The sequence below is a fragment of the Herpailurus yagouaroundi genome, unplaced genomic scaffold (genome assembly GCF_014898765.1).
Source record: "Herpailurus yagouaroundi ecotype Mexico unplaced genomic scaffold, PumYag 190, whole genome shotgun sequence".
Taxonomy (NCBI): domain Eukaryota; kingdom Metazoa; phylum Chordata; class Mammalia; order Carnivora; family Felidae; genus Herpailurus; species Herpailurus yagouaroundi.
The window spans coordinates 10,330,965-10,347,545 of NW_024412421.1; the positions used below are offsets into that span (position 1 = coordinate 10,330,965).

The 16,581-nt window shown below is 41.7% G+C and overlaps 2 protein-coding genes across 8 annotated transcripts in view; one reads left to right on the forward strand and one right to left on the reverse strand.

Moving 5' to 3' along the window:
- PSME3IP1 (proteasome activator subunit 3 interacting protein 1) overlaps positions 1-1,997 on the reverse strand; it is a 31,788-nt gene extending 29,791 nt beyond the window's left edge. Inside the window, exon 1 of one of the 6 annotated variants that reach the window (XM_040498093.1) lies at positions 1,866-1,997. The gene's annotated coding sequence lies outside the window, so the exon portion shown is untranslated. The other 5 variants (XM_040498096.1, XM_040498099.1, XM_040498095.1 and 2 more) reach the window with 5 other exon arrangements.
- Positions 1,998-2,025: 28 nt separating this feature from the next.
- Positions 2,026-16,581, forward strand: part of RSPRY1 (ring finger and SPRY domain containing 1) — a 44,425-nt gene continuing 29,869 nt past the window's right edge. The window contains exons 1-2 of one of the 2 annotated variants that reach the window (XM_040498090.1): positions 2,026-2,495; positions 14,988-15,492. In XM_040498090.1, coding sequence (XP_040354024.1) covers positions 15,143-15,492 — 350 coding nt within the window. In that variant the 5' untranslated portion in view covers positions 2,026-2,495; positions 14,988-15,142. The remainder of the gene's footprint in view (positions 2,496-14,987; positions 15,493-16,581) is intronic. The other variant, XM_040498091.1, reaches the window with a different exon arrangement.

The following is a 16,581-nucleotide window of genomic DNA, read 5'->3' on the forward strand; positions in this document are numbered from 1 at the left end:
GTTAAATCAGCAAAGGAGATAAACAATGGGGCATAGCAATATAAAATGGCCAAGAATTTTACAGAATGAAAAGAAGTCTGACAAACACCAAATCCAACAAAAACACATCCATAGTTGGATATATCGCCAGGAAAATGCAGAAAACAAAAAACAGAAAACAACTTTTAAAATACATCCTACAATAAAGAAACAGATCACATTTAAGCATGCAGACAAAGCATTTTCAAAAGGTGATCAACAGTGAATATACCGAACTTGTTTAATGCAGCTGCCCAAAAGGCACGATTACAGTATGAGTGCATGAATGGCGGAACCACGCACTTTAATTACTTCACTTACCAGCTACGTGGATTTCAATTTCTGAGGCAGCAGCTTAACTCTAACCAAACATCAAGATTCTTAGAAGGTAAAAGGGAAGACTGCTAACCAGGTAAATGGTCTTGACATAATTCTTCCTGATTGTAAGGGATTAAGACACCAACACTTCAGCTGAGAAAAATAGGTGGCCAGCCTCTGCTTTCAGACCCCTATAAATTGTTAACAGCTCCTCTCATGCTCCATTTGAAAGACTGTAAAAGCTGCTTTTATCTCCGCTCAATTCCTGGTTATCAAAAGGGAGTATAAACACTGATTCTTTTCAAGGATTTCAGAAGTCGTGCCCTCCAAACTATTTCATGAGGTCCCTGTTTGATATCAAGTCAAACAGCCAACAATCAACAAATCTTACCTCACAGCTGGTATACACAAGAGGGCATTGGGGATTCTGACAACCAGGCCCGCACTTGGCTTCCCTGGGTCCCAACTGCAGACCTACTCAGTCAGACTATCTGGGGGGTAGGGTCCGAGAGTCTGCATTTAAACAGGCCACAGAAGATCTCGTTTTCTACTAGATTAAGAACCACTGCTATCAACAAGTAGGTCGCCACCTTTACACCTGTGCGCATTGACAACTCACGTGAGCAAACTCTCAATCAAGATCCTTCAACCCAACCCTCAGTCTTAGTTTGTTTTTTTTTTTTTGCGAAACGAGCACGGTGGATTGCTATCTATCAGAAGAAAACGCACTGAGCACAGCAAAAGGTGCATGGTACATAATAAATGTGTTTCCCATCCTACACTTGCACTCTGTGATTCAACCATGTCCAACCAGGCACTCCCACATCTCCTGAGTGGCCCGGAGCCTTTCCAAGACCCCTGGGAGAGAGCCCGCTCCTCACTTGGAACCTGGGTGGCCCCACTTAGCAGAAACGGTGGAAGAGATCCGGCAAGAGGTGCGAAGTCCCAAGACCGCTAGAAAGGGCCGGGATCCTTCCCCCCAGACGAGTTGGAGGCCTTCCCGCGGGTTCCCTCGGCTCCCCTCAGGCTGGCCCCCAGCAAGCCCCTGGCTCCGGTGACTCAGAATACTGGGCAAGTGCGCAGACTGAGAACGGGCTTGGCCCTAAACCTCACACCAGACGTAGCCCACCCCGCCCCCCCCCCAACACACCCCCATCTCCTCAGCGAAGAAGCTGGAGCCCGGGTCTCTCTGCCAGGGCCCAGGCCGCACTCACCTACCAGCGTGCAGGAGGCTAGACCCCCTCACCTCGGCGGCGCCCACCCCAAACCGCCACCACTAAGGCCACGCGCTCTTTAGGGGAAAAAAAAAAAAGGGAAAGAGAGAAAGAAAAAAAGAAATGAAGGAAAATAGCCTTTGCTTTTGTATTCCTTTTGACCCTTCAGGGCTTCCTCTTCCTCACCGCCACAACAAAGTTCCGCCCCGCTTCCGGTAGCGTAACCCAATCCGCACCTTTCTTCCTCCCCAGGAGACAGATGGAAATCCGGTACCAGGAAAGCTAGCCAGAGAGACTTGATTGGGCCATTCTCACCTCAGCAAGGGGATTGGCCAGCTCGTGCTTGGGGGGCGGGTCGGGCCGGGCGATCACGTGATACCACCCCTGAACTATGACTGGCTGTAAGGGAGAGGGCTTGCCACAGAGGAAGGGGCGTTTCCTAGGGGACTGAGGGAGGGCAGGGGCGGTACGAAGCGGGGGTGGGCCCAGCGCGTAATGGCAGCGCCGTGGCCTCGCGTCCATCTTTACCGCTCTCTCGGACCTGTCACAAAGGAGTCGCGCCGCCACCGCCGCCCCCTCCCTCGGGTGGGCCCTGGAGCTGGAGAAGTCAGTGCCGCAGCCCGGCCGCGCTGCTCTGGGAAACCACTGGGGACGCGGAGCTGGGGGGAGTCCGAGGGCTGGGGACGTCCGTGAGGGAGGGGAACAGCCGTCCGAGTCTGCGGTGGGGAGACCGGACTGGGGCTGAGGGAGACTCCGGGAAGGGGCCCGGGAGGGAGTGGCGTTGGGCAGAGCCCAGGAAACAGCCCGGAGGTTCTCCACTGAGGCCCGCGCTGAAGGCGCCTGAAGAGGTACCTGGAAGAGGGTGTTCCCCCTTTAGCGGATTCGTGACCGGAGGAGGTTGTTGGGGGTCGCCCTTCCGAGGAGGCCGTGGCTAAAAGGGCCCAGGTGAGAGGCAGGTAGCTCTTGGGAGGCTCCTGATGTTTAGGGGTGCTCCTCGGGGGTGTCCTGGACGGAAGGGGTAACGGGAGGAGGCTTTGGGAGGGTTTTCTTTTGTGGAGTTTAAGGTTTAGGTGGCACGGGTGGAAGTCGGACCTTCCCCTGGGAGACATAGAAATGCCTTGGGGTCGAGAGACACCTCAGGGAGAGGGGCTAGGAGTTGGGAGCCAGAGCTAGAGGATTCTTTTACTCCGGAGGCCCGATGTGGAAAATGGGTAAGGGCCCTAGAGAGAGGTTGTTGCTGAGCGGCTCTGGAGAGAAGAGACCACCCTCGGTAGGAAAGCCCGGCGGAGAATAGTGAGAGGGAAGCAGTAATGGCAAGGGTTTTCCTTTCTGGAGACCGAACCTGTGTCTCAAACACAGGATTCAGCTGCTTCTGGGCAAAGTGCAGGTGGGGTGGAGGGAAGTCCATCCTAACAGCACTGCTTGCGTGACTCTAGCTGTGGCTTTTGTTCCTACCTGGTGCCTCAGTTTCCCTGTCTTCGGGGAGGGAGAGCGAGGCAGAGATGGTTCACTGAAACTGTGCAGTTCCATGCCGTAGAGCTGTCTGAATGAGGCTGGCTGCTCCCCCTTGGAGTGTTGTACTTTGAACTTCAGGAGGTTGGAAGTGTCTACGAGTGACTGAGTAGGGTCCTGCAGACGTCCAGGCCCCTCACCTACCGTGGACCGTCCTTATTAACCTCCTCGGGTCCCTTCTGTAAAATAGGGCAGTACGTGAAGATACTTTAGAAACTACAAGCTGTGTGCGAGTCAAGTACTGCGATTCTACCACCAAAGGGGTTGGAGAAGAAAAGTGAAGGCACTTTCCAAACTGTAAAGCAGTATGTAGATGTAAGGGATTAGTATTAACACAATTGTTGATCACCTCTTGTACTGGGAGCCATATTGTATGAAAACCTCAAGGTTCAGAGCTTTCTAGGTCATATTATGATCTAAACCCATGGTTTCAGCCCCTGCTTAGATGGGAGTGGAGGGATTTCCGGTTTTTTGCTCCCAGAGTTTTAATTTACTCTGAAGTGCTGATGGTGCTGGCAGGAGGTAGCACTAGAATATAATCTTTTCCTTCAGAAAGTTTTTCTCTGACAGCTGAAATTTGATCTCAATATTATAAACCTCCTCCCCTTTTTCCATGTATATATTTATGGCCTTTGGATGTCTACATGTAGTGAATATCATGCTTCCTCTCTTGTGATTTTGTAAATGAGACCTCCTTTTTTCCCTCCACGAATATTACGCCTTTCTGCACTCTGCGGTGGCCTCAAACTAGATTATGAGGCACATAAGCAATTGCTTTTAAATTTCTCTTCCACAATGGTTCTTTTTATTTTTCCCCATATATAGAAGTTACATTTCCTCGAATGACATCTTGCTTTGTAGCTCCCCCTATGAAGCTATAAAATACTTGAGTCCATGTATGACATTTTCCTAATATTTGGTTAATGGCGTTTGTTAGCTGGTTTTCCAGATGTTGGATAATTTGTGATTTTTGAAGGTTTTTTTTTTGTTGTTTTTTAGCTAAAACCTGGCTTGAAATTCCTGTTTTTCTAATTTTATATTCCATGGGTCTTTAAAAAAAAAAAAAAAAGCACTGTGGTGATTTTATGAGCTTTCTGATTTCCCAGGATACATGTTGTCCTGACCTACTGCTTAATGTCTGTGGCCTGCTTTTGCTGTTTTCACAAACCCTTCATTATTTCTGTATTCCATGATTATTTTTAAGTTATTGATTATAGGAAATGTTCCAGCATGCTCTATGTGGACTTTTTCAGTTTGTCAACAAATGACTTTTCACCTTAGTAAATTGGCCAAGAAACAAGGGAAAATAAAAACTTAGCATTATGTATAAAAGTTTGTTATTCGATACAACTCTGAAGTGTGTTTTGGCAAGAGAATAACAAAAACATTGTTGTGTGTTCCTGAAGTGCATTTACTCATTTTGTTTCTACTCATCTTAATTCAGCCTATCAGGAATTACAAAAATAAATAATTTTTTTAATGAAGTGAGAAGTCATTTTGCATCCTTTAAAATACAACTCTCCTTGATACTCTAATATCTACATAGTTTGAGAAATTATTAGGAATTCTTAAGGATGGTAATCAGTATTACTACTTCAAATTGGAAGTTTTCTGTTTCGTGATCGGATGCTTGTAAAGTAGGTGCGATAGTCACAGGGCTTAAAAAGTAAATGGAAAATCATTAGGCACCACAGATGGGAATCACAATGGAACCAGCAGTCTATATCCAGAGTTATTTGGGAGCAGTAAACTATCAGTGTAGCTTCTCTTCAAATATTTGGCATCTTCGCGTTTACCATTGAGTTTGGATAGTTTTTCCTTGTGTACAATTTTGAAAATTGAAAAACAGAATAGGAAGTGGTGAATGATAAAACTTGGGCCAAAACCATTAGAAGGAGACTTACAATTTTAGTAGTGCAAAAGAATGTATATTTTCACTTTGGTTTATCTATTCGGTGGTCAGCTTTTGAAATAGCTTTTGCAATATGATTGGGAAAAAAGGTAAAATTGTTAAATTTTACTCTCCGTGCCCATTTCAAAAGAGAATGCTTGCTGGTTAAAGATGTAAGAGCATATTTAACTATAGAAAACTGTATATAACTGTGTGATATACACAAGGCTAAATGAAGCAAACATTTTATAGTGGTTGGCTGTAAGAGAATATTTTCCTTTCTCTCTTTCTGAGCTTTTGAAAATGAAGAATGTGTTTGAAAAATTAAAGAATTGATGCACTCCAGAAGTTTGTTAATGAATGAACCATGCATGTAACTTTCTTGTTGTTTGAAATTATTCCAGGCATAATATCATGGGTCCTATACACATCAAATAGAACGTTTGAAATACTTGACTTGGCAAGTTTATTATTACCTCGGTTTAACGTTGCAATGTAATTTTTTTCTTACCCCTTCTACCTCCGGAAGAGTTAAGTTTCTGCTCATGGGCTCCCCTAATGCGGTGACTTTCCAAGTACGGCTCCTACTCCACCGTTCTTTGTGAGAAGTGCAACTCCTTTTTTCAGTTCTTATTGCTTCATAGTTGTTCATACTTTCATATACCTAAGGGCTGCTTATTAATAACTTATGAAGTGAATTGTTAAGAATTACTAAAATGTGTATTCATAAGCCAAAACTAGTATAGCATTAGAGTTTACTGTTGTCCCTGAGTCTGTCCTGGGAAACTTGGCAACAGTGCAAAGCTTCTTACATGTCATATGCAGAATGGGGTTCTTGCCATATTCAGGAAGGGTGCTTATTTAGGATGTATCCTCAGTATGGTCTCAAATGGATCTTGGGTTTCCATTGTGCTTCCTCTTTTCTACCCCCCTCCCCCACCTGCCATTTAAATTACTATTAGCTTCATCTTTATCTATTTAATTTATGGGCTTTTGGTTAACTTTTCACTGTGTGGCTAGGCATAGTTGTACCAAAAATGCTTTGGCTTATAATTTAAAACATGAATGTGTTGCAGCACAGATAAATCTTCATTCCCCTTTTGCTAATTCTGGTATATATAGTCACCTAAAAACTTGGTTGTAAGAGATACTTGAAGGTCACTAAGTTCCTTTTCCACTGGAAAAACGGTCGAGGGAGAGGCCTCCTCCTAGTAGACCTAATGCTTTATCCGTAAGTTTCTATGGCATGTGCTGTGTTATGGGTCCGGCACTAGGTGTGTTGTCTGTTGCTGTCCTTTGTCCCTCTGCCAAAAACATGAGGACCTTTCTTTGGCTTTGCTTGGTGCATATAAGCATTGGGTTTATATTTATTGAGTGATGTTGTCTCAGTTTTTCAAAGTGATAACTCCTTTGGAAATATTTCATTTTTACAGATTTTAGAATAAATTCACTTAAATTACTTATTGACTGCCTATTAGTTTCTAATAGGTATCCAATTGAGTATGCAATTGACTATTTAAGTAGATCTCTTTAAGGAAAGTGTTGCTATACATGCTATTGACACATTTTGTTTTCTTAATAGCAGAGAGTTCTGTAACAGTAAAGTCCTTTTCCTTCAGATTTGTGGATGATATATGTGTTTGAGTAACAGATCTATATGACTTCCTGTTATTTGGTCTCCCAGGGGGGATAAATCCCCAATAGTGTGGCGTATTACGTGTGGTTTTCCCCTCCGTACTGTAGCCATCATTAGCGCTTACCTCAGTTCTTCCTTAGCATTTCCGTTTTGGATTCAAGGCAAATTTTTCAATTCTTGAGACCAGGCAAGTATTATTTACTTGTCCTTTTTTACTATTATTTGCTTCTGGAAATTCCTTACTCTATCCCAGCCCTACATTTTATTTCTTGTTACAATTTTTGAATATTAAAAGGATTTGACTCTTCTCCTTTGTACTGTTTCAGGTCAGGGCTATCTTCTATAATTTATTCTGCTAAAAAATCTCACCTGACCACAGCCACCACTGCTACTGAGTTAAAAAGTTCCCAACGTTTTAGAAGCTTTTTCCAGCTACTCCTTCTCTACCAATTCAACCAGAAAAATTAACTACTTTTCTTCCCAAAGTTGTACTTTCTCTAACTAACCTCTGTGCATAGCAGAAGTATGAAAATTACCCAATGCTTTTCTCGGACAATGTGAAGGTTAGTTATGATCTCTGGGATAATAGTACCCTATCTGGCTTAAACTTCAAGTGGCCAGCACTAATGCAGATAGTTTTGGACACCTGGGTGACATGTAAAACTATCTTACCAGAGCTGCTTTTTCTTTTGGGGGAAAAGTGAAGTTCCAACCAAATATTTCACAATCTTCCCCCCTCACCCCCACCCCCACCACAGAATATCAGATGCTTTTTAGTCTAGAGAAAAACACTCTTGTTAAAATGTCTTTAGGTGGTTTCTGTTTCAACTTGTAAGTATACTCTTGACATATAATACACTTTTCTTATCTACTTATTGTACAACTACATAACCTTGTTGACCTCCAACTTTTCCCCATTTAGACACAGTCTTCAGCAAAAAAAAAAAAAAAAAAAAAAAAAAAAGTTACGGTCTTTGGGCTGTTCTGTAGAATATTTTAAAAACAAAAATATTTGAGTAAGGTTGTCTACCTTTGAGTTACACAGGTGTATGCATTTGACAAAACTTGGCACATACATTCTTAAGACTTGTATCTTTCATTATGTGTAGATTTAACCTCTGAAAACATATTGAAGGCCAGTTAGTGATATACATGCTGAATTATTTAGGGAGGCAGTATACTAATACCTGTGATTTACTTTGAAATGCATCAAAAACAGATGGATTGAGGATAGGTGTGTGATAAAGCAAGTATAGTAAAATGTTATTGTTAGAATGTAGATGGTGGGTATGTAGGTGTTCACTGTAAAATTCAACTTTTCTGTATGTTTGAAGCTGTCCATAATAAAATGTCGAGGGCGCATTAAACATGACACTGGACGCTATCCCTGGTCCTATGCATATTCACTATCTTAGGATAAAATCCAAAACTTGATCTAATGAAAGAAAACCATTAAAATTTTCAATGTATTACATGTTGTTACTCTTCATGCTATAGGATTTAGTCTTTGAGAATTGGGGAGTGGCTTGGAAAAAATTACTGCATCCTGGAACACTGTTTTGGAATGATGAGGTGAAGATGACAGCAATGGTAATTTCATGCCCAAAGTGTGTTTTTTCTTCCTATAGCCATTCATTTAACCAGCTTCTCCTTTCTTGGCAGCATAATCCTGAAGTCTTATTTTCAGAGAAAAGAAAATATTCTTAATGTCACTGAGCTTTATTATGATTGAATGCAAGCAAATATTTGAAGAGATGAATCATTGATTCCTGGACCATCATCAGACAGGGTTAGATCAGTTGGCCAGATGTCTCTGTGGTGGATAGTTTATGATGGTAGAGGTCTGTGTTTTGAGTACCGGACCTCACTGCCTTAACACTGAACTTTCTGAGAGCCCAAGTTTGATTTCTTTTTCCCTTTCAGAGCAACGCTAAAGTAAATAAAATGTAAAAATCTAATAAATCGTAAATGACATAGAAATGGAAAGAATAGTTGTTACTTTATTTTGTAAAAGGAAATGTTTTATAATTATGCACTTGCAGCAAAATGGCTATGAACAGTATAATGATTTAAAACGCATTATCATTTAGATGGTAAAAAGTGTCTCTACTAAGCAATGGCATCCAGTGGCATCATTATAATTTAATCAGTTGGTGGTTGCCACGTCAGTTGATGACTGCTACAGCCACAGATCTAGTCCTTGTGTATATTTAAATTATGTGACTAGCTTTTTTTGTTCTCAAAATTGAGCCAACCATCTAATGCTAAGTAGTCATCAAAGTTCTGTGGAAGTATATAGGTATTTGAGATGTTTTGCCTTTACATAATCTCTATTCTTATTCATTTTCCATTTCATTCAGTCTGTCAACCATTGAATGATATTACCCATCAGCAGGGTACCATCTCGATTCATGATGCTTCATAGGGTGGGTCTGTTGGGAAAAATAGGGAGCTATTTTATTCATTATGTCAATATGTACTGTATATAATCATTAATGGATGTAACTGTACTCTAATGGCTTTTTTGGCTGCCTTCTCCAGAAGGCTAAGTTCAAAGATAGTATCAGTTCATTTTTCTGGAAAGGGAGATTAACTTTTTTGACCTCAGAAGAATCACTCTGTAGTGTTTCCATTTGTTCCTTCATCCAGTTAGTAGGTCCTACCTATTGTGACACATTTCTGTGTTAGGTTCTATAGCACAGTGATTTCCAAACCTGACCACCATCAGAATCAACTGGAGAATTTGAAGAAAATAGTTGCTTGGGTCACATCCTAGAAATTCTGATGCTGGTGATTTGGAGTGGAACCAGGAATTTGCATTTTAAGAAGTACTTAAGCAATTCTAATGGACATTGCCTTTGGGATGATTAAGCTACAATCCCTTCTAAGGTTCTTTGTCTAAAAGTATGGATAAGTAAAAATTATTTTAGTACAGGGTAGGTGATAACTATAAAAGATAACTTCTTTGGTTATCTTAGTGCTGTTTGTTTCTTTGTTTAAAGTTTATCTCGAAAGAGAGGGGAGGGCAGAGAAAGAGGATCCCAAGCAGGCTCTGCACTGTCAGCGCAGAGCCCCATGCCAGGCTTGAACCCACAAACTGTGATCATCACCTGAGCTGAAATCAAAAGTTGGATACTCAACTGACTGAACCACCCAAGTGCCCCACAGTTATCTTAGTGCTCTTTTTTTTTTTTTAATTTTTTAATGTTTATTTACTTTTGACAGAGAGAGAGAAAGACAGAGGGAGAGCAGGGGAGGGGCAGAAAGAGAGGGAGACACAGAACCTGAAGCAGACTCCAGGCTCTGAACTGTCCATGCAGAGCCCGACGCAGGGCTCAAACCCACGAACCGTGAGATTGTGACCTGAGCCGAAGTTGGACACTCAACTGACTGAGCCACCCAGGTGCCCTTCTTAGTGCTCTTAAATCAGGTCTTACTCCAGAGTCCCCACATCCCAGATTATTTAGTCACTCATTTTATAATAACATCTTGCATTTTTGGATCCAGTGTAAGTGTAAGGCTCTGTGCCACATGTTTTACATGCACTATTCCATTTAATCCTCACAGTAGTACTGTGTAAGAACTATTATTATCTCCATGTTTTAAAGTGTGTCAATAGGGTACTTAGAATGCATAGCTGTAAATATTGCAGAGCTGGGACCTGCGCCCAGTCTTTCTGACTGCAAAGCCCCGTACCCTGTACTGGAGGTGGCCTCTGGCATCCTGTATAAGATCTGTAGGCTGAGTGTTACTGTCTTAAAACAATGGTCCTTCAGAAGAGGACCACATAATGATTTTTGGAATGAGATAAAACGAAGCTGTGTAAAGTGTAATTGTTTAACTTCATTACCTAGTCTTTTGCCTAAAGTATTCACAATTTGTTCTGTGAGAGAAGTATAACAAGTGGCAATGATTTCCTGATAAAAGCTATACATTCTTTAGTACTGAATAAACTAAAAGATCATACCCTTTGTTCACTTATGTCCCCTGCCTTTAGATGTGACCCTTAAAGATTCTCTGTATGTTCATTTCAGAAGTTTTTTAAAGATACCAGCTCTTTTTTTTTCTTGTATGTTTCAGATTTCCCCCACCTAATTAGCCTCTTCTTTACACCTGGTCTTTAATTAAAGAGAAAGTCTTTAATTTTAAAATATTTGAAAACTTTATTTTTTTACTCCCATTTCCTCCTATGACAGATTTTGTAGTTGGCATCATTTTGGGGTCATTTAGGGAAAATGACTCCTTTGGAAGAACTTGACCTGAACTACACTTGAGTTCAGTATGAAAATAAGCAAAAGCTCACTGAATTCTTGTCATCTTCCTTCAAATTGAGTCAGATTTTTATAAATACCTATAGGTACTGGATATCTTCCCTTTAGAACAGTACTAAAAGGAAATCTGCATAGATTAATTATTCTATATCCAGTTTAGCAAAACATTTTTGGATAGAATGAAGTTTAAGACTTTGAGATTCAACAAGCTTTTTTTTTTTTTTTAACCCACTGTATTTCTCAGAAGCATTCCCATCATTTCTTGTTAATCTAAATAGCTTTACAAGTGATGGCATTAAACTGTAATTGTAGGATTCTCTGTTCTCTCCCAACACTTTTTCTGAGACTTAATCTCAACTGACATTCTCAAATCATTACCAGTTTTTTAAAATGCCTGATTGGTCTCCCTTCCGCAGTTATGCTTTCCCCAATTTAATGTGTCTGAGTGGACTGAATCTTATTTACATGACACGCCTATCCCAACTTCCATATTGATCATCTGGAAAGGCTCAGGAGCTTTAGAGAAGCCAGTAGAATTCCCTCTGCTCCAGTAACCCCAACACCACGGAGCAGTTCAGGGTAAGAGAGCACTTGGCCAGGAAATGAAGCATTACCAAATAGAGTTCCCTTGTATTGAATCCTGGACCACTCCCACTACCGTCCCCGAAGTATTAGTTGGCTTAGACACAGATTTTTATGGCCTAGTGGGTAAGAAACTATGACAATCCAGAGTATGGATTTTGATACAGACTTAACTGGGATGAGGAGTAGTTTTAGATATACTGGTATAGAAAGATGTGCTGTTGGTGTGCCTGGGTGGCTCAGTTGGTTAAGCATCCAACTCCTGATCTCAGCTCAGGTCATCTCCCCCATTCATGAGATCGAACCCTGCATCAGGCTCTGTGCTGACAGCATGGAGCCTCCTTGGGATTCTCTCTCCTCCTCTCTGCCCCTCCCCCACTCATGCTCTCTTTCTCAAATAAAAAAAAAATGTATTGTTAAGAAAAAAAGCAAACCTCAGATGTTTATGGCATCATCCTATTTTTTTTTTAATTTTTTTTTCAACGTTTATTTATTTTTGGGACAGAGAGAGACAGAGCATGAACGGGGGAGGAGCAGAGAGAGAGGGAGACACAGAATCGGAAACAGGCTCCAGGCTCTGAGCCATCAGCCCAGAGCCTGATGCGGGGCTCGAACTCACGGACCGTGAGATCGTGACCTGGCTGAAGTCGGACGCTTAACCGACTGCACCACCCAGGCGCCCCAGCATCATCCTATTTAAGTTTAAAAATTGGCGGGGGGGGGGGGGGTGCACCCGGGTGGCTCAGTTGGTTAAGCATCTGACTTCAGCTCACATCTTGATCTCATGTTTTCGAGTTCGAGCCCTGCTTTGGGTGAGCTAAAGCCCCACATCAAGTGAGCACGAGCCCCACTTCAGGTGAACCCCACTTCTCTTTCCCTTTCTCCTCTGCCCCTCATGGGATATTTTTTTCTCTCCCCCCCCCCGACCCCTATCCCAGCCCTTTTCTCACTTGCAGCCTCTCTCTTAAAAAATAGTTGTTGTTTTTAAGTATATTAGTGTGCAAACAGACACATGAAGCTTTTAGCAGGGGTTACCTCTGGGAAAGGAATGGGCTATGCAGAAGAGAGGCTTTCACTTTTCTGTAGATTGTATGCAGCATTTCAGTCTTAAAATAAAAGTGCATCCATCTTTTGTTTTAAAAAGTTAACAGATGGGGTGCCTGGATGGCTCAGTTGGTGAAGTGTCCAACTTCAGCTCAGGTCATGATCTCATGGTTCATGGGCTCGAGCCCCATATCGGGCTCTGCTGACAGCTCAGAGCCTGGAGCCTGCTTCAGATTCTGTCTCCGTCTCTCTGCCTCTCCCCCACTCCTGCTTGCTCGTGCTCGTGCTCTCTCTCTTTCTCTCTCTCAAAAATAAGTAAACATTAAAAAGTTAACAGATAAAAAACTTTTAATATAGTTCTTTGATATTTCATGGGAGTGCTCTAGTGGCATATCAACTGGGCAGACCTACCAGAAAACGTTGGGTTCTTTACCCGCTTCGTCTGAATTGTTCCAACAGTGTCTTCTCTGAAATTTCTGTGAGAAGGGCTGGAGCACTGCTTCTTAAATATGTTACTTTTTGGTCTTAGCAGCATAGTTTATAAGATCAAATTTATAGCAGGGACCCTTTTAAAGCCTTATTTCTGATTTCTGTCTCTTGTCCTTTTAAGCATTGAGAGCTCTTAATTATCTACTCTCTGAGGGGAATTGTATGTATACCATGGTCCCTGCAGTAATGGGAATGGTATTACTTCAACTCTTTGTTGATTCTCTTTTTATTAAAAAGCTGTTTCCGGGGCGCCTGGGTGGCGCAGTCGGTTAAGAGTCCGACTTCAGCCAGGTCACGATCTCGCACTCCGTGAGTTCGAGCCCCGCGTCGGGCTCTGGGCTGATGGCTCAGAGCCTGGAGCCTGTTTCCGATTCTGTGTCTCCCTCTCTCTCTGCCCCTCCCCCGTTCATGCTCTGTCTCTCTCTGTCCCAAAAATAAATAAACGTTGAAAACAAAAAATTTAAAAAAAAAAAAAAAAGCTGTTTCCAGCAGAGTCCTTGTCTTATGCTCCTACCTATACTTCAGTCACATCCTTTTAAGTATAACCTCCAAATTTTAAAGACAGCCTGACTGGGGAGAACCAAAATACCTATGGTATTACTTGGCTCAGCCATTGCTATCTTGCTTGTCTGGAGAGAGATACTGTCTGTTAACTCTCTTCTTTCTTCCCATCCCTCCCTCCTCTTCCTTCTGTTGTCCCTCCCCCTCCCTCTATGGGTTATATTAGATTATTATACATATGAGTAAAGGCTTTCTATCTCCATCTCCTTTCCTTTAGTTTTCCCCCATGAACAGTAATTAAACTAGGCAAATATTTAAAAGAATTTGCTGCAAATCTGTCCCAATAATGGAGTTAATTTTTCTCTTGCTTTTCTCTTGCTCCATTGAATTACACATTTTATTTATAGCTATTCCTGAGCCAGTGCTCAATATACACAGTTTAATTGTAAATAACCAAATGTTGAGAGTACACACTAGTCTCTATTCCTTATACGTCCATTTTGTCCTTATGGGTCTTGTCTCCGGGTCTTGGCATGATTTTTTACTTTCTATTGCCAACCCCCTCCCACTTCTGTTTTCTTCTTCCAAATCCTTTCTAGACCTAACCAGATTTTCTCAGTTTAATGAGGAGGTGGTTCTATCATTAGGTTTTTGTTGATGACCAGACTGTATGGGATGAGAATTGCCATCCATGAATTCCTAGAGGGCAGGGACTGTGCCTTGTTCATTTTTATTCTCCCAGTGCCAGCATGGTGTAGGCATAGGGTGCCTAGTCAGTATTTTTAGACAAAGATCATGGGTGTGCTCTTTCGTAACTTTGTAGCAGCAGACATATTGTACAAAAAACTCATCGTTGTGAAAATGTAACTTTGTAATGTATATTTGCCTCTCTCCAAACAGTCTTGCTGACATAACAGAAAAACTTTGTAACTGCTTGTATGATTTCTGTAAATTCTCAAGAGTGCCTCCAAATGGGAAACGTGTACAGTTTGGTGATTGCATTCAAGTGAAACACTCTACTCTTTATTCTCCTTGATATCAAGTGGGTGCTAGCATATTTGTATCATAACTTTTTTTTAACAATAAGCATCTGTAATTAGATAGTTTATTTGAAATATTAACTTTTCTCATACATTTAAATTTAAAAAGGAAACAGTTCTTTTTTCTCTTTTTAATCCATTAAAGGAGTCTTTGCAACAATGGTACATATTCTTCTAATGTATTTCTGCATAGGTAGAACCATGCATATGGATTTTGGGGGGGGGAAATCAGTGGTAATTTGTGTGGTTTACAAGGATATGGTTTAGCAATCAACTTCATGTTGTAGTGCTAAAAAGAAGTTCTTGATCGTAATTCCCTTATGTAAAGGTACCTCTTTGTGTCGGAAACCTATAAAAATAACCAGAGATGATTTCCCACTGTAATCCTATGCCTATAAAATCAAACTTAGAAACTGTGAGTAATTAAATGACCAAGAATCTTTGATGCATTTTTCTTTTGTTCTCTTTTAGAACTGCCACTGGATGACCTAGATTCCCTGGAATTGATAATGTTGGAGATCGGTTCTGCAACTTTCTTCCATATTCGTTTGTTAAAAACAAATAGAATGCAAGTTCCTCCACTCCAGATTATGAAAACAGTACTTGGAAAACTGAAAACTATCTAAATGATCGTCTTTGGTTGGGCCGTGTTCTTAGTGAGCAGAAGCCTTGGCCAGGGTCTGCTGTTGACTCTTGAGGAGCACATAGCCCACTTCCTGGGGACTAGAGGTGCCACTGCTACCATGGGTAATTCCTGTATCTGCCGAGATGACAGTGGAGTGGAAGATAGTGTTGACACCCAGCAGCAACAAGCCGAGAACAGTGCAGTACCCACTGCTGACATGAGGAGCCAACCCCGGGACCCTGTTCGGCCACCAAGGAGGGGCCGAGGACCACATGAGCCAAGGAGAAAGAAACAAAATGTAGATGGACTAGTGCTGGACACACTAGCAGTCATACGGACTCTTGTAGACAAGTAAGTATCTGACTCCTTGCCACCTCCTATGAGATGACAGCGTTCTATAGGAACCATAACCTTTGACTCCTTCACTTCATTAGGATCTCTTCACCAAGCCTTGAGCTCATAAGGCAAGGGAGAATATTTTATTTCTCCTCTGATGGCAGAGTAAATTATAAGCTTTGATATTTTTACTTGCTAACATCTACTCCTGTTTGGAAGTATCTAAACATTTCAATAGCAGAAAACACAAAGCTATGATCTTTATTAGGGAATGTAGTAAATAAGGAGCGAGTTTGTGTTGCAAGCTACATAGGAAATGGTTTCACAAAGACTGATTCTTATCTTGCTTGCCTATCTACGCCACAGACCAGAGATTCAAGATGAGTTATTTTTCCGAGAGCATGGCTGTGTGCACTTTCTGTTGGCGATGTAGGGACATAGATCAAGGAAAGCGTTCGTCCTCCTCTCTTTTTGTATCCCTTATTTGGCCATCTTAGATCCATTTGGGAAGCTTGTAAATTGAAACTGCAGGGCACACCTGTACGTGTTTTGTTTCTCCCCTGCTTTGTCTAACTATATGTATGAAATCCCAGGTTGAATAACAGTGAAATGAAAGAACATTGTTCAAGTTGAAAGAATATTTTAACTTAACTGCAGTTCAGTAGTTAGGAGCAAAAGTTTTAGAACTATGATCAACCAAGTTTCAAATTTCGGCCCAGCCCCTTGACTAGCTACATAATAGTGGGTGAATTAATTCTCTAAGCCTCAGGTTCCTCATCTATAAGAGGGAAATTATGTCTTACAGAGATTATCATAATATATGTAAAGCTTCTAGAATAGTGCCTTACACATAACAATCACTCAGTAGATGATAGTATTTTTTTTTTAATGCTTATTTATTTTGAGAGAGAGGGAGCACAAGCAGGGGGGAAGAGCAGAGAGAGAGAGAGAGAGAGAGAGAGAGAGAGAGAGAGAATCCCAAGCAGGCTCTACACTGTCAGCACAGAGCCTGACACAGGGCTCGATCCCATGAACTTCGAGATCATGAGCTGAGCTGAAATCAAGAGGAGCCAGACATTCAGCCGAGCCACCCAGGTGCCCCAA